At 38.1% G+C, this 27,653-nt stretch overlaps 1 protein-coding gene across 1 annotated transcript; it reads right to left on the bottom strand.

Moving 5' to 3' along the window:
- Positions 1 to 48: 48 nt before the first annotated feature.
- zgc:162698 (Transmembrane protein 87A-like) lies at positions 49 to 27,125 on the bottom strand. Its single transcript, XM_060944072.1, has 20 exons — positions 26,907 to 27,125; positions 25,020 to 25,092; positions 24,077 to 24,168; positions 23,856 to 23,972; positions 23,588 to 23,635; positions 18,741 to 18,785; positions 18,548 to 18,650; positions 18,394 to 18,455; positions 18,114 to 18,297; positions 12,291 to 12,390; positions 12,013 to 12,106; positions 8,112 to 8,180; positions 7,544 to 7,652; positions 7,387 to 7,445; positions 6,767 to 6,870; positions 2,803 to 2,876; positions 2,557 to 2,618; positions 2,361 to 2,413; positions 2,150 to 2,180; positions 49 to 364 (listed from the first exon to the last, which is right to left on the bottom strand). Exons 1-20 carry the CDS (start codon positions 27,042 to 27,044, stop codon positions 323 to 325), a joined length of 1,659 nt encoding a protein of 552 aa, XP_060800055.1. The 5' UTR covers positions 27,045 to 27,125; the 3' UTR covers positions 49 to 322.
- Positions 27,126 to 27,653: the final 528 nt, after the last annotated feature.

Below are 27,653 nucleotides of genomic sequence, written 5' to 3'. Positions count from 1 at the left end.
CTGTATGTTAAAGGTGGCATTTAGTGTGGAAAATATACTCATCTTAAGAAGTATAAAGTAGTGGCTTTTAATCACATTTTGTATTTCAGATATGTAAACAAATGTCAAATATGATTAGAGTTTGGGTTGAAGAAGCAAAACACCTTTCCAATGAAAATATAAATACAAACAGGCAATACAAGCAAAACAATAACTGTCCATCAGTCTAGTACTTTCATTATTCACATCCTACATATTTACATACATCACTTATATTTCAAGATAAAATAAGCGTGTATAGGTCACAGACACTCAATATTTACAACATACACGTGCCATAATTCTATTCCATTTTTGACATCTCAAATTTTGTAGTCATGATTTCCTGCAAAAAAGGAGGACACAAGGACATTATTAAAAACTTTCTGGAAAAGACAAAAATGTTCAAACAAGTATTATATAATTTAACATGGAATCTAAGGAATAACAGTCATGCCACAAAATCAAGTTGTACATGAGCTGATAGCCGACGAGGCACATAGTGCAGAGTCGGCTATAAGCCATGTACGACAAGATTGTGGATATAACAACAGTTATTCCACTCATTCACTGGATTTTGAGAAAGAGCATTTTTTTGTTTTTACAAATTTGATAAATATAAAAAATTTATACCAAACAGCCGATAAAACCATTTCCACTTAGAACGTAAACAAACTGGTGAAATGACAGTAGGAATTTGTGAAAAATGCTGCTATAATAATAATAAATAATAATAATAATAATACAAATTTTGAAAAATAATTTCAAAAAGATACATTCTTACCATCAAATACTTTTATTCCATATTTTGTTGCTTTTTTGCATTTTTTTTTGGGGGGGGTTGTTTTTGAGTAGAGTTTTTATTTCGTCCTCAGTTGGTTCAGCAACACACTCCGCCATTTTGTTTATCTCTACTCACAGTATAGGAGCCGATAGCCTAGTAGTAGAGTAGCCAATCAGAGCACACGACTGCTCATATCCAGTGAATCTGGATGGAATAATAAACTTTATATCCCTCATCAAAAAAAAATTCCCATGCAGGGATTGGCCAAGGATGGTTCACATAACAAAAAATAGTTCCACCATCCATTAAGCAATGTATCTCTTGATGTCCCCCCCCCAAAAAAAAAAGGGATATGGTGTGAGTCAGTCATGGTATGTCCTGGATATACCATGAACTGACATCATAATTTCAAGCTATACAGCCGACTCAAGTCACAGCTGTGGCTCCGCAAGCATTTCTGTGTGTGTGGATCTACGCATCAAGTTTGCACCGAGATTCAATCTTAACATTTTTCGTTTGTAATTTTTTGATGAGGGATATGAATCAAATATACCATACACTGAGAGGCATCGGTAATTATGGATTCTCTTCGGTGACTGGCATAGTACTATTTCCTGAGGACGCCATCCTATGCTAGTCACCTCAGAGAATGCATAATTTCAACCGGAGCCTCTCAGTGCATGGTATATTTGATTAGCATTACACAATAGTGCATACATTACTGCATAAATGCACTGTTCCCCAGAGAATAGTGTTTATTCGCACTATGCAATGTGCATTCTCCTCTTCTGACAGACAAGACTTTACAGACTTAGTAATAGCAAGGAGTACCGCTAATGCAAGCTTTAAAAAAGCTGTTATTAGTCAGACAAACAGGACCAAAGCTTCTGTGCTTTCATTGTTCTTTCTCAGCAGAAAGAAAATAACCAAGCGGGAGAGAGCAAGGTTAAGTGACGTGATGTGGTTGGCTGATCTCTTTATACTCTACGTTAGGAATGCAGAGTTCGCCCTCATCTGGCCTCACATGGTATTACACAATATACTGTATATTGAATAACTAGTGGAAGGCAAATAACATTAGCCTTCACAAGACTTAATACACCATTGACATTCTCCCCCCGGGAAATAAATTACAGATATACATTTATTTAAAATTTCCTATGTCAGCTGAAGACCACTCCTTAATGTGACCCAAAGTGTACTGCTGTTCTTACTGACCTACGTGTATCACATTATAAATCACACATGACTTTTGTATTCACTCAAAGAACATTTTATTAATTAAGTATTTAGGCCCTTTTTAAAAGCATTCGTTCACGTGGCAGGTATATATAAAGTCCCACATACCTCGTCCGAGTCCAACAGAGGGGGCAGTGCACTACATTAAAAAAAAAAAGTACACAAGATAGATTTTTGACAACTTTAATTTTAAATGTATAAAAAGAAATGCATTACTACTTTGACATATGTTAATGTATGAATCAAGGCACAGTGAATACATACAACATTAAATGTGCATGTCCAAGATCACATCATCTGTGGTGTTCATAAGACTTACACATCAGCCATTGAAGAGGGGATGTTTTCCTCAACCCATTTCAGATCTTCATCCTGAGGAAACCACATTTATTTTTATTAATTTATTCATTCACTGGTCAAGGCCCATAATGTTCATCTAAGTAATGCAGCCTATGTGTAATGATATTCAAGATCAGATTTGTGTTTTTTGGGCTTACGTAAGAAAAGTTTCTTACCACTTTACTAGGCTTCGCACTTCCATTGGTCTCCGATTTAAAACCCCTCATTTTTACACCCTCTGTGAATAATAATAAAGGTGGAAATAGATGACAACATAAAATGAGACAGTGACAAATCCATGAAATTACCCAGTTCACATTTTACCTACAAGGCTAATAAAAGTACAAAAACAGGTATAAATATGATACAGAAGGTTTGTATTATGTTATAATAAAAGCCAGGAAACATGTTTTGATTCTTACCAAAGGCTTCATTCACCAGTTGCTCTGCTTCCTCCTCATCACTAACCTCATCCACCAGTGGGCTAAAAGCATACCTGAGGAATTAAAAGAGCATAACTCAATATCTAGCACTCTGTCTTCACAAGGCCTACATAGTTTTGATTTTAAATATCAAGGTCTTGATCTTCAAAAATCTTTCATAGGAGTAAAAAGGCTACATCATATTCTCCAGATTTATTCTAGTCCTGTAAGGGAATCATCAAATACTCAGACTGCTTTTGGTCTTTAAGATTTAAATAAACCAGTGGTATATAAAGTACACAGCAATCTACACTGTTTAATTGTAATTACTTCTACAGTGTCTTGCAAAAGTATTCATCCCCCATGGTGTTTGTTCTGTTTTGTCGCATTACAAGATGGAATTAAAATGGATTTTTGGAGGGTTAGCACCATTTGATTTACACAACATGCTTACCATTTAAAAGGTGAAAATTGTTATTTTATGGGGCGTCGTGGCTCAGGTGGATAAGGCGCCATACCATAAATCCGGGGAGCTGGGTTCGATTCTGATCAGAGGTCATTTCCTGATCCCTCCCCGTCTCTTTCCCGCTCATTTCCTGTCTCTACACTGTCCTATCCAATAAAGGTGGAAAAAGCCCAAAAAAAATCTTAATTTTTTGGGCTTTATTGCAGGCCCGGCGCCGTGGGGGGGCGAAAGGGGGCGTCACCCACTCGTGGCTACAGCCCCGCCCCCTCAACGGAGACTCAGATCACTTAATTGTTTTCTTATGAAAATACAATGTATTATAGACGTATTAATAATTTGCATTTTCAAATACGAAATATTAAGTGGTTGCGCATTGCACAAAAATACATTTCACATAAATCACCCGTTTTAGACATAGATATGTAATGCTGACACAGCCGCGCACACACAGACCTGTGATAAGGACAAGGGGAGGGGTCGTGCGGGCGGGGGTTTTACATGTACACTTACAAGTGCACTGTCTCTGCAATATCCTGTAATATGCAGTCAAGTTTACGGGAGTAGTCTTTCCCCCACCGAATTAAACGAATTCAATCACAATATTGTGAATCCATTTTCTTTCTTTGTAGGCTAAGTTTATCTCTGTTTATGTTAGTGTATATGTGTTCATATATGGTCCACTTTGTGCGCAAATAGCGTAAGAATATGTGTCGTTGACGTCACCCCCCATGCAGCGGGGGTGAAAATTCATCACTTCAGAGTGTTTTGTCCCCTACACGCCTAAGCTGGGATCGCGGATTAAGTGGTTAGCGTTGACTCGGTGCGAGTCAGGAAGGCTATTACTGGTGCAGCCGCGGGGTCTGTTGATTTTTTTTAATTATGATTTTGGCCGCCGAGCCAAGTACCTTAGACTTGCATTGACATTTTGTTTTCATGCCGCGGAGCTATTTGTATGTATTTTAAATTTAAAGGACTTGCCTGTAGGTTTGTGTGTGTTGTTTTATGTTTGGCATCTTTCCGGTTGTAACGCGTGTCTGTGAGAAAATCGGAGGGGAGGGTTAACAGGTGGGCACGGGAGTTGATAAAGCACAACTGCCCTGGTAATATGTCACATGATTTTCCCGTACTAAAGCAACCTTCGGGGCCGTGGTTTTGCGGTTGGCGCAGTTAATTGTTTGAAACACGTTGTCAGACCGCCATCACTACTACACACTATATGAAAAATATTTGCCCCCTTGTGATTTCTAATTGCCCCCTTAGTAAACTGTTCCTGGCGCCGGGCCTGCTTTATTGTGACACATATGCTTTTTGGGCTTTATTGTGACACAAGCAATAAAATGAAAAAACAGAAATCTGGAGTGTGCATAGGTATTCACCCCCTTTCATATGAAACCCCTAAATAAGAGCTGGTCCAACCAATTCACTTCATAAGTCAAATAATTAGTTGATTAAGATCCACCTGTGTGCAATCAAAGTGTCACATGATCTGTCACATGATGTCTGTATAAATCAACCTGTTCTGGAAGGACCCTGACTCTGCAACACTACTAAGCAAGTGACATACAAGCAACAAGGAGCCTCCAAACAGGTCAGAGACAAAATTGTGGAGAAGTATAGATCAGGGGTGGGTTATAAAATAAATAAATAAATAAATAAATAAATAAATAGTAATAATAAATAAAAAAATTATCCCAAACTTTGAATATCCCAGGGAGCACCATTAAACCCATTATAGGAAAATCGAAAGAATATGGCACCATTACAAACCTGAAAAGTGAAGGCCATCCACCAAAACTCACAAACCGGGCAAGGAGGGCAGTAATCAGAGATGCAACAAAGACACCAAAGAAAACACTGAACGAGCTGCAAAGATCCAGAGTGGAGATTAGAGTATCTGTCCATAGGACCACTTTAAGCCGTACACTCCACAGAGCAGTACTTTATGGAAGAGTGGCCAGAAAAAAAGTCATTGCTTAAGAAAATATGTTTGGAGTTTACCCAACAGCATGTGGCAGACTCCCCAAACACATGGAAGAAGATTCTCTGGTCAAAGGAGACTAAAATTGATCTTTTTGGCCACCATGGGAAATGCCATGTGTGGCACAAACCCAACACCCTGAGAACACCATTCCTACAGTGAAGCATGGTGGTGGTGGCAGCATCATGCTGTTGGGATATTTTTCATCTACAGGTACAGGAAAGCTGGTCAGGATTGAAAGAAGGATGGATGGCACTAAATACAGGGAAATTCTGGAGGAAAACCTGTTTGAGTCAGCCAGAGGTTTGAGACTGGGATGAAGGTTCACGTTCCAGCAGGACAATGACCCTAAACATACTGCTAAAGCTACACTGGAGTGGTTTAAAGGGAAACATTTAAAATGTCTTGGAATGGCCTAATCAAAGCCCAGACTTCAATCCAACTGTGGCATAACTTGAAGATTGCTGTACACCAACACAACCCATCTAAATTGAAGTAGTTGGAGCAGTTTTGCCTTGAGGAATGGGCAAAAATCCCAGTGGCTAGATGTGCTAAGCTAATAGAGACATACTCTAAGAGACTTGCAGCAAAAGGTGGCTCTATAAAAGTATTGACTTTGGAGGGTGAATACCTATGCACACTCCAGATTTCTGTTTTTTTCATCTTAATTATTGTTTGTGTCACAATAAAACAACAATTTTCACCTTTAAAGTGGTAAGCATGTGGTGTAAATCAAATGGTGCTAACCCCCCAAAAATCCATTTTAATTCCAGCATGGAATGCAACAAAACAGGACAAACACCAAGGGGGATGAATACTTTTGCAAGACACTGTATATGGACGTTTATGCAAAATTTGTCCACATATGAATGAGCCTCAATGATTTTAAGACTAAAGTCCACGTAAATCTAGCTTTAAAATAAGCAGGTCATCCATTTTAAACAATTTAATCTATGGAGCTGGACTAACCAGCCCACTTATACAGCCATCTTAGCTGACTGCATTTTAAATCATTTAAATCATTTTAAATCATAAAATTATTAAATATGGGCTTGCATGATGACAAATCCCAGTTGTCATTATTTTTTATATCATGATGCAAGTCAGAGTGCACTACCCTAGTTAGTTTTAACTGCTGTCCATTAAGCTATTTTATTTTAAATTGTGCCCTTTCTACCCTTAAGTGACACAAGGAAGTAATGTAACATCTGACTGCAGTCTCTTCAGACTTGGTGAAGAGGCATGTTTTACAGTCTGACAACTAAACTATCATTTTCCCCCGCTGAAAATAATTTAAAATATTTTGACACAAAAACTGCAAAATTCTAAATGCAATAGAACAAATTTTGTAACCCTCTGATAAGATATCAAAGATCTGACAAAAACACACCATGCAAACATTTGATTGAGGATCTTCACACATTCCAGTCATATAGCAGAAGAAAAAAAACCCAACAGATTAAAAAGCTATAGTTCAAGTTTGCTTTTAGAATTTGTGAAAACATTGTTGCGTGCTTCACCTCTGATTGTTGGCAGATGGCCTCCACAGGAACATGATCACAAGCAAGATAGTAGAGAAGAGAAAACGCCAGAATGCATCATCTATCCACATCTCCCTCCAGTCCTGCAGGAGACATGCAGTACGGAGTAGCACAGATCATTAAAGAATAGTCCACAAAATGATGCATAAACAATTAGGATAAGCAACATAGCATTAATACACAGATATATCACAATAAAATGTTTGTAAAATATTTATTTAAAAAAAGCGCCCAAGAGAACAGACAATGCAGGACAGGACAACAGTTGTGTCACGTTAGTATTGTTATGAAAAAAAAAGCTATTGGTAACAAAATAAATAAAATAGATCATGAAAATGAGAGACATTTCAACTGGTTAAAAATGATAATAGCACAATGAGGTTACCATCCAATCAGCTACTTGTTGCTGTGCAGTTTAATACAACAATGTGACCCCACTGTCTGGTATGAACATGCTCTCTATGAATGGTCTAATCTTTGCTATGAAGCATGCAACTGGTTAGACATACTGAAAAATAAAAATACTGTAAAATATTTGTCGATACGAGCATGTCTAGTTATTATCCTTCTCTATTTGAAAATAATTAAATTACACTCACAGACTGGCAGTTTGATAACTTGAAGGTCTTTGTTGTCCAAATGATAAAAATGACTGAAGCTGTAATGTAAACAACAACAAGAAAAGAATATTTCTTAAGTATTTTATTTGAATGGACCATTTTAATTCATAATCACAATGTTTCAAAAGGATCTCACCTATGACTGCAAAGATGAGAGTGTTGGTGAAGTGGCGGTAAAGGGAGAGCTTAACCACATTTCTCCTAAGCCGCAAAAGCTTCATGGTCTGTCCCAAGCTTATGAATATGTGACTCGGTGTCAAGGACAAAATCGTGAGCTTACAGTTAAATTAAATCACACATTTCACATATAATCCTGAGTGCAAAAAACATTCACACATTACTAATACTACACTCTTTTCCTAGCAGAGCTTTGCAGAGGCCATTGGGTATTGCAAAGCCTACAGAAAGTCTCAAAATAAACCTAATATGCAGTTGAGATAAGATGCATATTATAACTCACTGTTTACTTTCAGATTCTGGAACAAAATCACCACAAAAGGAAAGTGCCTAAAACACTCTATGCATTTACTGTAAGCTTTGAAAAAAAGAAGGAGATAGCAAAATGGAGCAAAAACAAAAGAACAGAAAGGACCATTTAGAAACTCACATACAGAAAAGCAGCATTGCATAGCCATTAAGAGAGGGAGCAAGTTCAGGGGGGGGGGGGGGGAGGAGAGAAACACAGACAGTGCAATGCAGGATATCCACCAGCAGAGGGTAGAGTCGAGCACAGCCAGTGGAATGGCAGCCAGCAACACTAGGTCATCTTCAGCCTGGCAGGATAATAGAGAGGAACGATGGAGAAGGGAGAAAAAGAGGAAAAAACAAGAGGGGCAGCTCCATGACACCACCACAGTTGTGTATACACTCACAGTTCAGACCAAGCCAACAGGTAAGCAGTGTGCAGTTTGCAAAGTAAGCTCAAAGGAAAAGATAAACCACCATTACAAAGTTAGATGCCAACAAAACAGATGCAGCTCACAATAAGGATAGAGGGTCCAAAGGAATTTGTGCCATCCCCCCCAAAATGTGTGTTTTTCAGATTTTGCAATTCATTTCTAAATCACCATCTTTTGGCTGCTCCCGTTAGGTTCCGCATATTTTATTTGGCATAAATTTTACACCGGATCCCCTTCCTGACGCAACCCTCCCCAATCTATCCGGGCTGGTCCCAAGCCCGGGACTAAGTATGCACTGGCTTGTGCAACTCCAGTGGCTGGGTAATTTACCTAATCTGCATGTCTTTGGACTGTGGGGGAAATTGGAGCACCCAGAGGAAACCCACACAGACACGGGGAAAACAAGCAAACTCCACACAGAAAGGCCCCCCATCAGCTGTAAGGTTCAAACCCAGAACCTTCTTGTTGTGAGGTGACAGTGCTAAACACTGCACCACCATGCTGCCCTGTTTTTATCTTCTATAACATCAAATAATGACAAGTTTTTTTTTTCAAAAATTACAAAGCTATATAATATTTAAGTGAAATATTGACTTTCACATTATTAGTGCACTTACTACTGTTCAAAAATAAAATCATATGAAAAAAAACATATGCGTATACGTTACCAAAACTGTAAAATGATTTGATGCTGCTGCTTTGATAAGCAGTATTCATTTCACTCCTTGGGTTTGAGATGGAAGAACCTCAGTGTGTGTTCCCTTGTGCCTTACACATAAACTGACTACCTGATCTGAACTAATTGCTGGGTTCCTGCTCAGTCTCCTTTTATGGTTTTAATGGTTTAGTTTTGTCATAATATGTCCTGGATTTTCTCTACACAGAAATGTAAACAAAACAACTGTATACGCACTGTGTGAATTAGCACTGCACTGATTTATAGTGTGGGTAGATAATTTACAACGATGAGTCGTGGCACTTACTTACCAAAAGTACCTGTTGCTAGAGGTGAGCGATATGACAAAAATATCATGTCACATTTCCCAAAGATATTTCTAAGACCTATGATGTGCATCACAAAATATAGGTTTGCTCACAAACGGGCAGCAATACAGTATTGTTACATAAGTGTTATAAATACTGAAGAATTTGTTAACAACATATCTATAATAAATGCATTTTCAATTTTTATATTAAAATACACAGAAAATAAATTTAAACAATTCAGCCACACTATCAGATCAACCAGTTCCAGTCAGTTTGCAATCATTTATAAATAAATAAATAAATACACAATATCTCAGTGTACTGTAACATAATTTACCATGATATTGGTATTATATTGACATATCACTCAGCCCAACCGGGTACTAATCGCGCTAACATTATTCCATTCCTTTGAAATTATAGGGAGTGTCGTAAAAGGTTTCGATCATTGTGTAATAAAAAATAGCAGCCAAGTCTTCTTAAACATTAAATGAATTACTGCATATCTGATCCTATATCAACTGTGCAGTGGCTCTGCATTAAAAAAAATTAAGATAAAAAAAAAGGGGGGGGAACCCCACCCACACACAGTATGGATTCAATAGACGGCTAACACAAAGGATATCCACCACACAATGCAAGAGTCAGTGACAGCCAGAACAATGTCACACAGTAGTCTGCTGGAGCTCCCTTGCTCCTGTGAGAAAGACATGTTTGCTTTCAACAACTTCAACAGCAGAACCATATTAGTATCCTTAAATTCTTGAAATTGAGCAGAGATCAGCATGAAAGAAAAAAAAAAATCCATCAATTGATTGTGTAGAACATGCGCTTCCTTGCTGTGCTGAAAATTGGAAGTGAACTGCTGATCACATTTACAGTTGTAAATGATATGATTAGGGTAGTAGGTGACTCACAGTACCAGTCAAACGTTTGGACACACCTAACCCAATGGTTTTTCTTTATTTTTATTAAGACACTTCATGCCTTAAAGTAATGATGGGGGTCCTCTTTACTTAGTTGAGTGGTTCTTGACATAATGTGGATTGTTTTAGGGATATTTACTGTACTTTTATTATTTAATATTTATTGTTAGATCTCAAACACATTAAGAAGGCAAGAAATTGCACTAATTAACTTTTGACGAGACACACCTATTAATTGAAAAGCATTCCAGGTGACTACCTCATGAAGCTGGTTAAGATAATTCCAATAGTGTGCAAAGCGTCATCAAGGTAAGCGGTGACTACTTTGAAGAACCTAAAACATGAAACAAGTTTAACACTTTGTAGGTACAATACACAGTCCGTTTAAGAACTACAACAGTCCCTTTAAGGAGTACAACTCTCATCACCAGCTTCCGCGTTGACCTGCGTCACGCGGGGGCGGGATCACCAACGCCGCATCCTCCATGAAAGCATAAGAAACCCGGGAACTCCTAGCTCCTCCTCTTTTGGCGGCGTGATTCAACACAGACACAAGGAGGAATCGCTCGCTCCGCGAGCAAACCCAAAAAGACGTCTTTTCTTTCTTGCAAGAATCAGAGTTTCGCACTTTTCCTTGTTTACCTTTGGCCACGGTAGACTCTAAGATCACACAATTTCAAACTCAGCTTGAGTTTACAACCAGTTTTTCATTTGTTCCTTATAAGTGCGTACAACACTGCAACCAGGCAGTTATTTTAAAGTTAAAAAGCGACTGGATCCTTTTTAACTCAAAAGCTGTGCACATTGTTTAATCAGAGACTCTCTTTTCATCACGAGCGACCACGCGTCGGATCAAGAAGTTCTCTGCTCCACGGAATCGATTCACGGAGACCTCCACAACGCCTGACCACCTCCACCAGGCCTGACACACTCACACACACATACCTAGATAGCATCCCACGCTAGCCTTCTGCTCAGGCCATAGGGCCTTTCACACACACAGGCCACACACACAAGCACACATTAGCAACACGTGCTAATTCTTTGTTTTACTTAGATAACATTCCTTTGCCTTAGCTAGCAACCAAGCTAGGCCTCACCAGGCCTGACACACACAAGCACATCTTAATTGGCACACAAAGCTAATCTTTTGTTTTCACCACAACACACTCACACACCCACCATATCATATTTGTATATAATGATTCCATCTGCTATTATCCATTTTTATCTTTGTTATAATAAATTCCATTATTATTGAAACTGTGTGTATTTATTTGTGTTCCAATATTTCTGAAGTTGCCCAATCTCCCAAAGAATTCAAAAAGGTGCATATGATTTATGTAATATGGTAAGTGATCATAATAATTTGGAATATACCATAATTTAGCTGTTTGGTAATTTATTATTAAGCACCAAAATTAATGGTATTAATGAGACTGATTCCATGAGTGATTTAATGATATGAGACTGATTCAATGAATGATTCACTGAAAACGATTCAAATGAGACTGATTCAATTTTAATTATTAACCTTCAGATTTAATGAGATTGATCACTCAATTACCCAAATGCACCCACAACTTCTTTTGTTTACCACATAATTCCATATATGATCTATGTCATTTAATAGTTTTGGCATCTTCAGTAGTGTTCTACAATGTAGAAAATAGTCAAAATACAGAAAAACCTATGAATGAGTAGGGGTGTCCAAACTTTGAACTAGTAATGTATCTACTAGGGGAATTCTGAAATATAAAGATTGTAAGTCACTTGATTGAGACACTCCTTACCGAGTTGACTCTGAGAATCCCCTCAACAACGGAGAAGCCGAGATAGAGCAGTCCTACTCCTACCACCCTGTGCAGCAATGCTCCAAGCCTTGGTCTGCAAAAACGAAATATCACTAAATAAGGGTTATGCTTTGATGAGCTCCATTATTACTGAAGCTTGGTAATGAATATATTCCAAATTGATCAGTGATGTACTTAAAACAGTTAACAAAAGATGCTCAAAAAAAAAACCCAAACCCCAAGAAGTGTCACGACTGTGAAAAAATTAAGCCACTTACTTGACAATACCATAACCCAGGCTGGCAATTATGACAAGCACTCGAGCCAGAGTTCTCTTCACAGCAGAAAATACCTCAGCAAACACCACCGCACCCTGGACTACAAAACAAAATAAATACTAGCTCTTTCACTGGACAGGATCCATTGCTCAATGAACCAGGATTGGGAATTTTAATCAAATAATTGTGAGTTTCTGTACTTGGTGAAGATATCCCTAAAACAAATCCACATTATGTCAAGAACCACTCAACTAAGTAAAAAGAAATGACATCCATCATTACTTTAAGGCATGAAGTGTCTTAATAAAAATAAAGAAAAACCATTGGGTTAGAAGGAAACCCTGTTTCAAAACTTTGATTCAGAGCAATTGCATCAGGGTGCATTATCTGACACACTACAAATCAACTTGTCCTTATTAAAAATCAATATCTTCAAATTATATGACTGTGATAGAACCTCGTCATTACAAGATCTTAAATGTACTTAGCTGAAAAGGGCCTGGAAGTCACAAAGGAGGTCAAGTGTTAACATTAGGGCAGATTTTGTGTTCTGACTACCCTACATTCCATCACCCACTCAGAAATTTAGCTTTGAACTTGTTCAGAGATTGCAATTAATGAGTGAATGCTGGCCAACTGCTGATGTGTCATGAACATGAATCTTGCAGTTGCTCTGCTTGTAAAGCTGCATACCACAACCAAGAACCACACCCACCTCCTCCAAGGTTTTCTACTACCCAGAAAGAAAAACTCATATCTGTCGAATGAAAACTGAACAATATAAAAAAAAATGTTGCTGTCTGAAGTATTTTAATATTAGCTAAATGTTTACACGTCTGCTACAGGTCATTATATTAATCAGTCAGCTTACTAAACTACTTTTGTATAAATATGCAGGTGATTATAGAAATTCAGACCATTTCTCAATCACCTCGAATGACTCTGCAAAATGGCGGCCAATCGCTTTATCACTGTAAGTGAGGATGAATTACAAATTATGAAAGAAAATGCTGTTCCTAAAAGCACTAAAGATGCTACATAGTTTGGTCTAAAACTATTCAAAGATGATGTGGAACTGATTTATTTTAATGATTTCAAAACAAAAGTATTTTGTGTGAGTCAGTATATAAAAGTGACAACCCTGTGCTGCGCTATTATATTTGCATGCCGCTTTGGAAGTTTAAAATAAATTATTTTTTTAATTATAAAAATCACCTGTGTATTTATACTAAAACAGTTATCCGCCTCAGGCTCATCTGACCTGAATAACCTCAGCTTCATCTCAATTATTATTCACTTCACCTTCAGCAAATAACTGTAAATTAATCTAACAAAATGGTTACCAAGCAGGCATGCAAACTATGTAGTTGGCACTTAGTAATTTTAGTCACCCGACATTGCAGAGCATCTCATTCACTCACTTTTGCTGTTTATTATTTTATCTGAATCTTACTTGTTATTCTTTGAACATCTAAAAAGTACTTCAGAAAGATCATTATTGTGAGATTTGAAACTTGCATTATTGCAGAAGTTGGGTTTGACAAACACTGTCATCATTATGGACACCGGATATTGCTTCTCCTCTTATTTTAAGGTTTCAAATGTAAGAAAATCTATTTTACTACTCATAACTAGTATTTTGAAGAATTGGAGAATTCGCTATACTACATACCTCTGTTCTCTCTATCTTGCACTGTGCTATGTGGAGAGCAAAACCAATGACATAAGCTCAATACTTTGTCAGTCAATACTGCTGACAAAAAAAATGTACAATTTGAAAAAGCATCAAAAGTCAGCGGTCACGATGCTAGAGATGTGAATTTTAGCGTGCATGAGCAATAGTTCTAGTACTAATAGAACCCAAATTGCCATGCACCAACCTATATATCGAATATATTGCTGACATCATAAACTTGGAAGGAATGCGAATACCCCCAAGGTCCTAGAATGCTCCATAGACCAGTTATCACTAAAACTTTCTGCTACTTAGAAGTATTGTTTAATTATAGAACTGATGCCCCAAGAACTTTGGGATTGCCCACACTTGTGTCTGTGAAGTTCTCATTTCGTCTAGCGCACTAGCAATCATGCCATCTATTTTTGCCTTGCTCTGTTGACAGACTTCTAAATTCTGAAGAAGACAAATTAAGTCATGCCCATAAGGTTGGAACAACTAAACTTAATATTAGTTTAGGTAATTTTTAGAAGCACTTTCATTATATTTCTTGAGATTCTCTTTACAGTGGGGCTTAAAAGTTTGTGAACCCTTTAGAATTTTCTATATTTCTGCATAAATATGACCTAAAACATCATCAGATTTTCACACAAGTCCTAAAAGTAGATAAAGATAATCCAGTTAAACAAATGAGACAAAAATATTATACTAGGTCATTTTATTTATTGAGGAAAATGATCCAATATTACATATCTGTGAGTGGCAAAAGTATGTGAACCTTTACATTCAGTATCTGGTGTGACCCCCTTGTGCAGCAATAACTGCAACTAAGCGTTTCCGGTAACTGTTGATCAGTCCTGCACACCGGTTTGGAGGAATTTTAGCCCATTCCTCCGAACAGAACAGCTTCAACTCTGGGATGTTGGTGGGTTTCCTCACATGAACTGCTCGCTCCAGGTCCTTCCACAACATTTTGATTGGATTAAGGTAAGGACTTTGACTTGGCCATTCCAAAACATTAACTTTTTATTCTTCTTTAACCATTCTTTGGTAGAACAACTTGTGTGCTTCGGGTCGTTGTCTTGCTGCATGACCCACCTTCTCTTGAGATTCAGTTCAGGGACAGATGTCCTGACATTTTCCTTTAGAATTCGCTGGTATAATTCAGAATTCATTGTTCCATCAATGATGGCAAGCCATCCTGGCCCAGATGCAGCAAAACAGGCCCAAACCATGAGACTACCACCACCATGTTTCACAGATGGGATAAGGTTCTTGTGCTGGAATGCAATGTTTTCCTTTCTCCAAACATAACGCTTCTCATTTAAACCAAAAAGTTAACTTTTTTCTCATCCGTCCACAAAACATTTTTCCAATAGCCTTCTGGTTTGTCCAAGTGGTCTTTAGCAAACTGCAGATGAGCAGCAATGTTCTTTTTGGAGAGCAGTGGCTTTCTCCTTGCAACCCTGCCATGCACACCATTTTTGTTCAGTGTTTTCCTGATAGTGAACTCATGAACATTAACATTAGCCAATGTGAGAGAGGCCTTCAGTTGCTTAGAAGTTACCCTGGGGTCCTTTGTGACCTCGCCGACTATTACATGCCTTGCTCTTGGAGTGATCTTTGTTGGTCGACCACTCCTGGGGAGGGTAACAATGGTCTTGAATTTCCTCCATTTGTACACAATCTGTCTGGCTGTGGATTGGTGGAGTCCAAACTCTTTATAGATGGTTTTGTAACCTTTTCCAGTCTGATGAGCATCAACAATGCTTTTTCTGAGGTCCTCAGAAATCTCCTTTGCTTGTGCCATGATACACTTCCACAAACGTGTTGTGAAGATCAGACTTTGATAGATCCCTGTTCTTTAAATAAAACAGGGTGCCCACTCACACCTGATTGTCATCCCATTGATTGAAAACACCTGACTCTAATTTCACCTTCAAATTAACTGCTAATCCTAGAGGTTCACATACTTTTGCCACTCACAAATATGTAATATTGGATCATTTCCCTCAATAAATAAATTACTAAGTATAATATTTTTTGTCTCATTTGTTTAACTGGGTTCTCTTTATCTACTTTTAGGACTTGTGTGAAAATTTGATGATGTTTTTGGTCATATTTATGCAGAAATATAGAAAATTCTAAAGGGTTCACAAACTTTCAAGCACCACTGTATATCCTGACAGCAATGAATAAATCAAATGCTCTGACAAAAGATAAATGAAATAAAAAAAAATCTGTGGCAGTTGCAGAGCTATAGAAAGCCTGTCCAATCATTTTATTTAGGCCTACCTGCATGCATTCTGCCTGTGCACTCATTGCGGGTGACTGGAGTCTTCCACAAGGCACGGCAGACATATTGCTAAAGCTTGCAAGCTAGTCGACAGTCGAGAGTACTAACAATAGCCATGCCTGTTGTTTACATTCTTTATAATAACGTCAGGCGTTTTCTTACATGTGAATGCAACATGACGCAGGATATGACAATGTTGCCCTATGTTCCTCCTCCCCAATGTGCTCCCTCATGGACTCGTCCTCCAGCAGTAGTCAGACAGTGTGCATTCATGTGTTTAGGAGGAGTGGTGACTTTGGAGCGAGGGTTGAAGGGAGGGAGTGGGATTTTTGTTTGGATAATTTAAAAATCTAGTTTACTCTTGCTGGTTTCTCCACAATTACCTACACTACCAAGCTCATCAAAAGAGTTACAGGTTTATGTAAATTTGGTGCCAAAGATGACATTAGCATTTAACACAGAATGATTTATCTCAAACAATTTGAAGAGTATGAGTCATCTCTTCAAAACACAAAAAGACTGGACACTGATGCTTCAACTGAACTAGCAGATCTTTTGGCAAAAAGAACAAATGCAGCTATAAAACCTGAAATGAAATTATGCCCAAGATGCCACTTGCTACTCTGCACTAATGCTTCTTCAGTACTTTCATGTTAGATTTTGTTAATTAAATGCACATTTGTGAATAAACACTGCCATTTTACACATACAATCTTGAATTTTTTTTCATAATATTAAACCTGTTGGCAAATGAAATGTTGGGGGACATACGTATAGTACTAGGATAAAAGTTTAACCCCTTCAGACACAAGGAAAAAATTGCTATGGTACTTCATGTGTACAATTGTACACATTATGTCCGAAGGGGTTAAGCATGCACAAATTCAGGTCCGTAGCTACTCGTCAAATGGATTTTATGGCTCTCAAAATTCCCCCCCCAATTTTAGCAATTTCAGTCATATATGCAGTCTGTGAACCTAGCAGCACTTTCCAAATGAAACTTTGTGGATACATTACACATGACATAATACAAGCTACAAGAAAGAAAATTAAGGTATACTATATAGTAAGGAAATGTTTTGCTAATTTTTCAAAACACTAGTCACAAGCAGTACAATTGATTTTCTTTAAAATGTGAAAAATTATAACTCAGAGTAGAAGCATTATTTGGAATCCATAAAAGTATCAGTGGCATCAGACTGAACTACTGCAAGTGTCCAGCTAGTTGTAAGTCAATAAGTAGAACATTGCCCTTTTAGTGACCATCTGAATTGTGCTTCATAATTATTTTTTCAAGTGAATATTTTTTTTTGGCCTTTTGAAGGGCCCAGATTTCCAATAAAGACAGATAGAGCTTTGACCTTATCTAGTATCCCTGAGAAGTATCTCAGCTCTGACTAGAAAATTTTTACAAAATACAAGAGCACAGCTTTGTTGGAACATTCAAATAAAAGCCAACAAACAGTGGAAAAAGCATCTTTTGTAGAAATTAAGACAGCAACCCCCCAATATAAAACTGGCTATATTTTGTGAAGTATCAATATCTGATCAGCATTACTTGGTAATTCTCCATTATTCTCCACCAAACTTCAGTCTTAACCTAAAATAAGTCTGAAGTAATTTGAAGACACTGATGTAACTTTTTGGAATTTGGTTGAATTGACATGGAATGACCCAGTAAAAATTAGATAATATTTCAATGCTTTACTTAAACATTGATATGAAGAAGTTGTTTTTTTTTCTTCTTTGCATTAATGTGAAGTTTGGATGACAAAAGAACATGGTCTGAAAGAAATGAGGACTTGCTGCTTTCTAATGTTTTTCATCAGAAATATGGATGACAAGATTTTACCCGAGAAGCCATCATAGCAGACTCTCTGAAACTCTGCATAGTAGACAGCCTTCTCTAGCATGCCTAGGAAAATGACGCCTCCGATCCAGAACTGGATACGCAACAGGTCTCTCCAGTAGCAGGCAGAGAGAACAAGCCACAGCACCCCCAACAACACATAAATGATGCACATCACCATGTAGAACTGAAGGAGGAATCCCATAAAATACAAGGATGTTATAATACAATGAGGATGAACACAACAACTATGCCAGGCAAAAGAATGATTTTCCAGACTTACAATCATCAGAGGCCACTCTGAGGCTGAGATATACTGATGAGGCCCATACATGTTGATTTCCACTGTGGACAGAGTAAACTTACTCAGCAAAAAATCTAACCAAATTCACGTACCTCTGTGCTATTACTCCACAGTTATCTTTTGTACATCTTACACGTAATGCTCCATTTTGTCTCTGTGCCTGGATTTCTTATGTGGATAATGAACATGTAAGGACTGTCCTCCCATGTCTCTGCCACTGCGTCACGTGCATGTTTCTGGCACAACAACAGAAAAATGGGTTATATAACAAGAAACTCTGAATTAAAGGCTAGAGAAAGCTCTGGACCTGCGCTAAACTAACTTACTGAATCTCTGACAGTTGGTTGACTCTTGCTTTTGGTTTCTGAGACCTGCAGAGACTCAGAGAAAAGATATAGATCAGTAATTTAGAACATTGTACAACCCCACTTCCAAGAAAGTTAAGACACTGTAAAAAGGTAAATAAAAACAGAATGTGATGATTTGCATATCAGGAAACCCCTACATCTCATTGAAAATAGTCCAAAGACAACATATAAAAATGTTGAAATTGAAAAATCTTATTGTTTTTTGAATGCTCATTTTGAATTTTATGCCAGGAACAGGTTTCAAAAAAGTTGGGACAGGGGCACCAAAAGACTGGAAAAGTTCTGTAAATGTTCATAAAAAGGCTAGTTAGGTTCATTGGAAACAGGTCTCAAAAAAAAAAAGGCATCCCAGAGCGGCTGAGTCTCTTAGAAGTAAAGATGGGGAGGGGGTCACCATTCTGTGAAAGACTGTGTGGGCAAACAATACAATAAATTAAGAATAAAGTTCCTCAATGTAAAATTCAAAGAATCTGGGGATCACATCATCTATGGTACATATCATTATTAAAAGATTCTGAGAATCCAGAGAAACCTCTGTACACAAGGGACAAGGCTGAAAACCAACAATGGATGCCCGTGATCTTTGGGCCCTCAGGTGACAATGCATTAAAAACAGACACGATTTCATAGTGGAAATCACAGGCTCAGGAACACTTCTGAAAACCATCATCTGTGTACACAGTTCATCCACAAATGCAATTTAAAATCATTTACAGTACCAGTAAGTTTGGACACTCCTACTCATTCATAGCTTTTTCTGTATTTGGACTATTTTCTACATTGTAGAACAATACAGAAGACATCAAAACTATGAAATAACTTATGGAACATGTATGGAATTATGTGGGAAATGAAAAAGTGTTTATTTAAAAAAAAAAAAAAAGGTTGCATATTTTAAGATTCTTCAAAGTAACCACCTTGATGACCTTTTGCACACTACCGGCATTATCTTAACCAGCTTCATGAGGTAGTCACCTGGAATGCTTTTCAATTAACAGGTGTGCTGTGTCAAAAGGTAATTAGTGGAATTTCTTGACTTCTTAATGTGTTTGAGATCCAACAGTAAATAGTAAATAATAAAAATACAGTAAATAGCCCTATTCCACAACTGTAGTAATCCATATTCATACATGTCAACCTATACGAAATGTCCATATTTTATACGGATTTGATTCAATAAACGTAGTATACGGGCGTACAAATAGTTATACGGATTCTTTAAAAAAACTTCAATATTTATTTAGAGCTATAATCAATTCCCACGATGATAAAAGAGCGCATAACATTTACAAACGTACTGTACACCACAGAAAGCACAGCCAGCCAGTAAAGAGTCTTATGAAATCGCGTTATCTTGTGGTAGCGAGACTTCGTTCCACTTTTGATCATGCGCACACCGCATTGCGAGAATCCCGCCAACCATGAAGTAACATTTTGTTTGAAAAGCGTATTTACACCTGAGCGACTTTCAATAGCGACTGAAAAGATTCTGAATGGGCACTCCGGCAAAGAAACTCAAAACACAATACAGCGGTAGGTTTCTCCCTGAATGGAAGGACCTTTTCAATGGCATAATCCAACCGGCAGCCTCCAAAAACGAAGAATACACACACTGCGTGCGCGTGACATCAAAGTTGCAGCATCAGGAGTGTATGATGTGAAAGAACATTTCAAATCGAAACTACATCAGCGGAATGCAAGCCAAAGGCAAAATCAGCCACTGATGACAGTATTTGCGCGCTCAAAAACTGATATGCCAACAACCGGAAAAGACAGAAAACACAAGGTAGTGGGCGTTTTAGTTCAAGTTAGGCAGTGCTCTGTTTACCCCACAGTAATGCTGACTGTGAGAGAGTTTTCTCTCAAGTCAGGAAGATACACACAGAAAGCAGAAAGAACCTGAATGCAGACACACTGACCTGGCCTACTGCAGTGTAAGATCAACACAGACACTTGCTGTGACATGCAGCCTAGTGAGGTATTGGTGCAGACTGCTAAAAAAGCTGTCATGGAGTACAATTCAGAACATTAGAGTGACACTTTTGGCCCTTTTCCACTACCCTTTTTCAGCTCACTTCAGCCCGCTTCAGCTCACTTCAGCCCGACACGGCTCGCGTTTCAACTACCAAAAACTAACACGACTCAGCTCGTTTCAGCCCTGCTTAGCCCCTAAAACTCGCACCGTTTTGGAGTGGGGCTGAAGCGAGCCAAACCGAGCCGAGTGAGGCTGGGGGCGTGAGCAGACACTCCCCTGTGTACTGATTGGTGAGGAGGAGTGTCCTCACATGCCCACACACGCCCCGCGAGCGCGCTGGGATCTGTAAACACCGCAAACCCGGAAGAAGGAGAATTACGAATTAGGAGAATTTCTGAAGCCTTATGCGCCTCGCCTCATCTATACGCTCTTGCCAGTATCTGTCCGTGTTGTCGGTGACAACAAGCCACAGCACCAAGACCAGCAACACTAACGACTCCATGTCCTCCATGTTTATTGTTTACTATCCGGGTCGTGAGACTACCGCTTAAAAGATCACTGAATCAGTGACATACAGAGCATCGTGGACGAGTTCGCGGAGCGCAAGGCTCGTCGTATGCCCTTCAAATAATGTGCGCAGTAGGCTATTGATGTTTTATTATGAGCCATGTACAGTATGTCACCTAATGTTTTTTTGTTTCTGAGTTACATGTTCGTTTGAAGGACTTAATGTACAAAATAACATAGTTGCACCCCGTAGTGTTGAAATTGGTAAACACAGTGCATTCAGTGAGGTTTGCACCGCCCTCCTTTTATTTCTGACTCTTCCTGTCACCGTTGCAACCTCTGAGCGCTCATTCGTATGCCCTTCAAATAATGTGCGCAGTATAGGCTATTGATGTTTTATTATGAGCCATGTACAGTATCCTAATGTTTTTTGTTTCTGAGTTACATGTTCGTTTGAAGGACTTGATGTACTAAATAACATAGTTGCACCCGGTAGTGTTGAAATTGGTAAACACCGCAGTTGCGGACATTTTGTAGCCTAAAATGATGTTATGATAAGCTTTAATAAAAGGGCCCGGTCATTTGCCCCGCTCCCGGCCCGACTCTGACTTGTTCCGCCACTGTCACGGATGTCACTCTTTGCGCTGCTTAACGACATCACGTGACGTCCACCCACTTTCGCTAACTCCACCCAATGTGTCCACCCACTTCCAGCCAGCACGGTTCAGCGCGGTTGTAGTCGAAATGCAACTCCAACAGCCCCGCTCAGCTCGACTCAGCACGGCACGGCTCAGCCGCGTTTGTAGTGGAAAAGCGGCATTTGTGTTTTTGTCAAACATTGGAGCTTTGTATTCATTCTGAAGGTTTATTGTTATTAATATTGAATTAAAAGTAACTGGGATATATCATTGTTAATTATCATTCAAATTTTAGGTAAGTTATTTTCATTTGCATCTTATAAGGATTTTATAAGGGAAATAAGGATTTTGGAGGTTGGTTATACAGGTTTGATTGACCAAAGGTTGACATGTATGCATATTATGTCAAGAACCGCTCAACTAAGAATAACAATATCCATCAATACTTTATGAAATGTAAAATTTTATATATTTTTTTAAATAATTTTTTTTCACACACAGCTGAAATACACCGTAGTTACAGTACAACAGTGTACAAATTTACTAATTACAATAATTAACATCAAAGTAGTAATTACAGTGTATTTTAATGGGTGTGTCAAAGTAACAACTCCATGATTTGATCATGAATTAACTGAAAATAAATATTGTGCCTAATGACTAGACAGATAGAGATGACTGGGGAAACTAGAAATTAATTGAAATCAAAATATAAAAAACATAACTGCAATTAAGTGATAATGTTGCAATACACCCTTCTGAGCATAAAGCAAATATTTTCATTTCTTCCACAACACCTCCATACTGTATGTGACTCCAAATATCATGAAAAAGTACTTTTATTTTCCCATATGCCAACCCCTGAATATAAAGTACATTATAATTACTTCTACTATAAATACGGAGGTGATTATAGAAAACTGCGCGCCAAATGATCGAGAAATTCTGACTATTTCTTGATAATCACCTCGAGTGACTCATAAAAATGGCTGCCAATCACCGTCACTGCAAATGAGGAAGAATTAATAAATTATGAAAGAAAATGCTGTTCCTAAACACAATAAAGATGCTACAAAGTTTGGTCTAAAACTATTCAAAAGGTAAGGTGGAACTGTGATTTATTTATTTTATTTCAAAACAAAGTATTTTATGTGAGTCGGCAGAGATAAGTGACAAGCCTGCATGCTTTACATTTTTATGTCACTTTTGAAGTTTAAAATAAATTATTTTTTAATACGATTTTTTAAAAAATAAATCCATTATTTTTATTTATTTAATTTATAAATTAAATAAATAAAAATAAATGTAGTATTTATACTAAAACAATTATCCGCCTCAGGCTCAGTGAATATCAACCGAGACATCTTCTCGGTTATTATTCACCTTGCCTTCAGCAAATAATTGTTAATCATAATTATAGATAACTATAGTTGTCTCTGCCCTCTTAATACATTCAGACCGTTACATTCAAAAAATGTGGTCTGAGCATACACAGAGTAAAAACTTTATCATCAGGAACACTCTTATTTGATATGTTGTGCCATCATTCAACTCCTTTACCTCCTTCTTCCCTTGTGTATTATAAAAACAAAGTATTCATTCAATAGCTCATCTGAAAAAGACTGAATAAGGTACAGTTTCTTTTATCATATAAAACAACTATTTAGTTAACATATACATCTCACCCCTTCAGTTTTCAGCTCTATAGGCAAAATGAACTCCGACAGTGCCAACTGTAATAAGTAAACATAAAAAAGGAATGCCAAATGAGTCAAATGATTAAAGAGACAGCCCATCTTGTATGCACACTCAGTACCCCATCATATAACCTAAGCACACTGATCTGTTATTACTACAAACAAAATGCTTATCATTAATAATCAGCTATCATGTTGCTGAGATTTTAGAAAGCAGTAATATTTGAATCTTCACATAAAATAAAAGTCAGCATACCTCATTTTTCGTCACGTGCTGGTGGCAATTAATCTGATAGCTGTGAATAATATAGTAACCACTATCGCCACTCTTAGACACTACAGAACTGTTGAAGTACGCTTGTGCTCTTTGAGGCTGTCAGACACAAATCACAGAAGCAAATTCATACAGACATACTTTAAAAGTATTAATAAATGCATCAAACTTTCTGTAACCAACAAATAAAGCAGTATACTGACATTCAGATCAAATGCTTCTTCAAAGCACCGGCAGCTACGTAGATACCAGGATATAGACAGGTTTACAGGAGGACTGCATTCTTCTCCAAGCCCTGAAACAGCATGAAAGAACAGTTTAGGGTAGGTCATTATGGAGAAACCAAGAATAAGCTAGATTTTGAAAGAATCCAACTGAAAAATCCCATCCCCTCCCTTCAATGTCACTCCTCAAAAACACATGAACACGCACTGCCCGATTACTGCTGGAGGACGAGTCGACGAGAGAGCACGTTGGGGGGGGGGGGGGGGGGGGGGGGGGGGAGCGTACCACATCTTGGTCATATCCATCTAAATTATGTCTCATTCTAATGTAAGAAAACACCTAAAATTTTCATAATGAATGTAAACAACGAACATGTTAGAACTTACAGCTGTCAACTAACTCGCTAGCTTTAGCAATATGTCTGCCTTGCCTTGTAGAAGTCTCTGGTCACATGCAATGAGTGCACAGGCAGAATGTACAGAGGTAAGTAAGTTGATGGACATGTACATCATCCAATCAGGCCTGAGTTTCCCAAAAGTATTGCAGCACAAAGATCATCATTAAATGGTAGAGCGAGCAGCACAATAAAAACACTCTCTCCTAGTTAAGATGCTCTTAGCGTTAAGAGGCTTTCCCACCCCAGTTCATTCGGACCGAATGATTAGACAAGCTTTTTTACAGCCCTGCATCTTCCACGACTGACTTTTTTTCCTTTTTATTGTCAGAGCATTTGATTTATTCACTGCTGTTGGGATGTAAACAGAATTTCAAGAAATATAACAAAAAAGTGACCTACCCTAGTTTCAAATGTTGTCTGTGTAAATAGTACCTTCATTTTTTAAAGGCCAGAAATTATTAAGACTGTTTACTGGGGGAAAAAATGTTTGAAGTAAGGCAAAACCATATTAATTGTATACTTACATTTGATTGCAATCAGGGTGTTATTAAACATTGTCTTTGAGAAATAGAAGTAGTTTTGTTTCTTTACCAATTCCTGCAAAGTGAAAATCAAAGAGCGAAAGAGACAGAGAGAAAACTTTAGCATGCCAGGGATATGGATAATAATATGGGTGTGAAAAAGATTCACCAGCACTTCCTTATCTAGCTACAGTTGTTGTCAGAAGTTTACATACAGTGACATGAATGTCATGGCAATATTTGGGCTTTCAGTAATTTCTTTGAACTTTTTTTTTCTGTGGCAGAATGTACAGCATATATCTTTAATTTAAAAAAAATTTTGATGGACAAGTTTTAATTTTCTTTGGGTTTTCTGAAATCAGTACAGGTCAAAATTATACATACAGGGTCATAAATATACATACAACACACCTAATATTTGGGTAAAATGTCTCTTCACAAGATTCACCTTGACCAAACATTTTTGTTTACCCTGAACAAGCTTCTGGCAGAATTCTGGTTGGATATTTCATGACTCTTCATGGTAGAATTGGTAGAGTTCAATTAAATTTGTTTTTTTCCCCCTTGGTATAGAGACTACTTATAAGCACGGTCCATATATTTTCAATAGGTTTGAAGTCAGGGCTTGTTTTAAGCTTAATGTTAGCCTGCTTTATCCTCCACAACCAGTTCTGATATGTGTTTGGGTTCATTGTCTTGTTATAACTCCCAAGTTGTGTTCCAAGTTTCTGATGGTTTATGCTGAAGAATTCTGAGGTAGTCCTCCTTCTTCATTATTCCATCCACTTTGTGCAATGAACCAGTTCCACTGGCAGCAAAACAGACCCAGAGCATGAGGAGTCTACCACCACCAGCTGGTACAGTGTCCCTCTGTACATGGTGATCATTGTGGCCAAACAACTCAATCTTTGTCTTATCTGACTATACAGCTATCCTCCAGAAGGCTTTTTCTTTGTCCGTGTGGTCAGCTTCAAACTTTAGTTAAGCTTGATGTCAATTTTGGAGCAGGGGATTATTTCTTGGATAGCAGCCTCTTAGGCCATGGTGATCTGAACTGTAGAGAGTGATCCATTAGCTTCCAGTTCATGGCAGGGCTGTGCCATGGTGGTTCCCAGGTTGTTCCTGACCATCCAAACCAATTTCCTTTCAGCTGAGGGTGACAGTTTGTATTTTCTTGAAGCAAAAAGTGGCTTGGCAAAGTGACTACACCTCCCAGTAACTTGCATACTATTGTTTGAACTGATCTTGGAATTTGCAGTTGTTTAGAAATGGTTCCAAGAGACATTCTGGAGTTGTGTACATCTGCTAGCTTTGCATCTTCTAGCCCTGCTAGTGTTTTTTTTTTAATTAAAGATGTATGCTATACATCCTGCTACAGAAAAAGAATAGTTCAAAGAAACTACCGAAAGCCCAAATATTGCCATGATATTCATATCCAAGATGACATTCATGTTACTGTATGAAAACTTCTGACCACAACTGTACATAAGTTCACTTTACAAATATTAGATCCATCTCAGCTGCCAGTTCGCGAACAAAACACATCGTAAACCATTATATAAGAAATGCAATAAAATAAGAGAGTTAGTAGCTGGAGTTGTTTTTCGTGTCAAACTTAAACAGTAATAGGTCATCGCATTAAAATAATTAGCACCAGTAGTTAAAAGCTTGCTAAACAGATAACCCACACTAGCAGGCTAGTTTGCTAGTATCAGGAAATCGTTTGATATTACAACTGATTGTAGAAATTATTTGTTAGTCTGAATGTCTTAAAACGTACATCGAATTACTGAAACCTATAATATAACACTATAGTAAAACGCTCTCTAGTTTCTTAGCTCCATGTAGCAAACCTCTGGCTAGTAGAGTCAGGAAGGCTCCTCAACTTACGCTGTCCACATCGAGTCTCCATTGCCCCCGCTCTAATATGGCATTAAACCGCGGAATGGATATTAAAATGAAAGCCAGCATAAGGAAAACATTTCTCCGATTTGGTGAGAATGCACAGTGGGTCTTAAAAGTTGCCATTTTCTGTTAGATTTCAGTGACAACTTCACCGAGTATTACTATCACTTCCTGTGTGGTATAGTGGTTATTGTGACGTCAGTCAGTAGGCGGGTCATTTGTTTTGAGAGTGTAACAAGCGGAAGTGCTGCAGGATCCGATCCATCTATGTTTCCTTGTCATTGGGTGTCCATGAAATTAAAGAATCATATAAAGTACTACAATACTGTACAAAGGTCTTAGACACGCTAATTTTTTGGGCTTTGCTATAGATTTTATTTTATGACGTCTACATTACACTACACCACACCGTGGTGTAATGGTTAGCACTGTCGCCGCACAGCAAGAAAGTTCTGGGTTCGAGCCCTTTCTGTGTGGAGTTTGTATGTTCTCCCCTTGTCTGCGTGGGTGTGCTCCGGTTTTCCCCAAAGACATGTAGGTTAGGTTCATTGGTGGCTCTCTCTGTACCCTGCCTCTTGCCCATAGTCAGCTGGGATAGGCTCCAGCATGCCTGCGACCCTGTAGAACAGGATAAGCAGCTACAGATAATAGATGGATAGTTTTGCAGGTCAGTAAAGTAAGCAGCATATTACATAACTGACACGTTTCAGACAAAAAAAAAACAAGGTTGTT

This window comes from Neoarius graeffei, chromosome 17, assembly GCF_027579695.1.
Source record: "Neoarius graeffei isolate fNeoGra1 chromosome 17, fNeoGra1.pri, whole genome shotgun sequence".
NCBI lineage: Eukaryota > Metazoa > Chordata > Actinopteri > Siluriformes > Ariidae > Neoarius > Neoarius graeffei.
The sequence above is the reverse complement of the archived record's forward strand: the minus strand, read 5'-3'. Positions and strand labels throughout refer to the sequence as shown.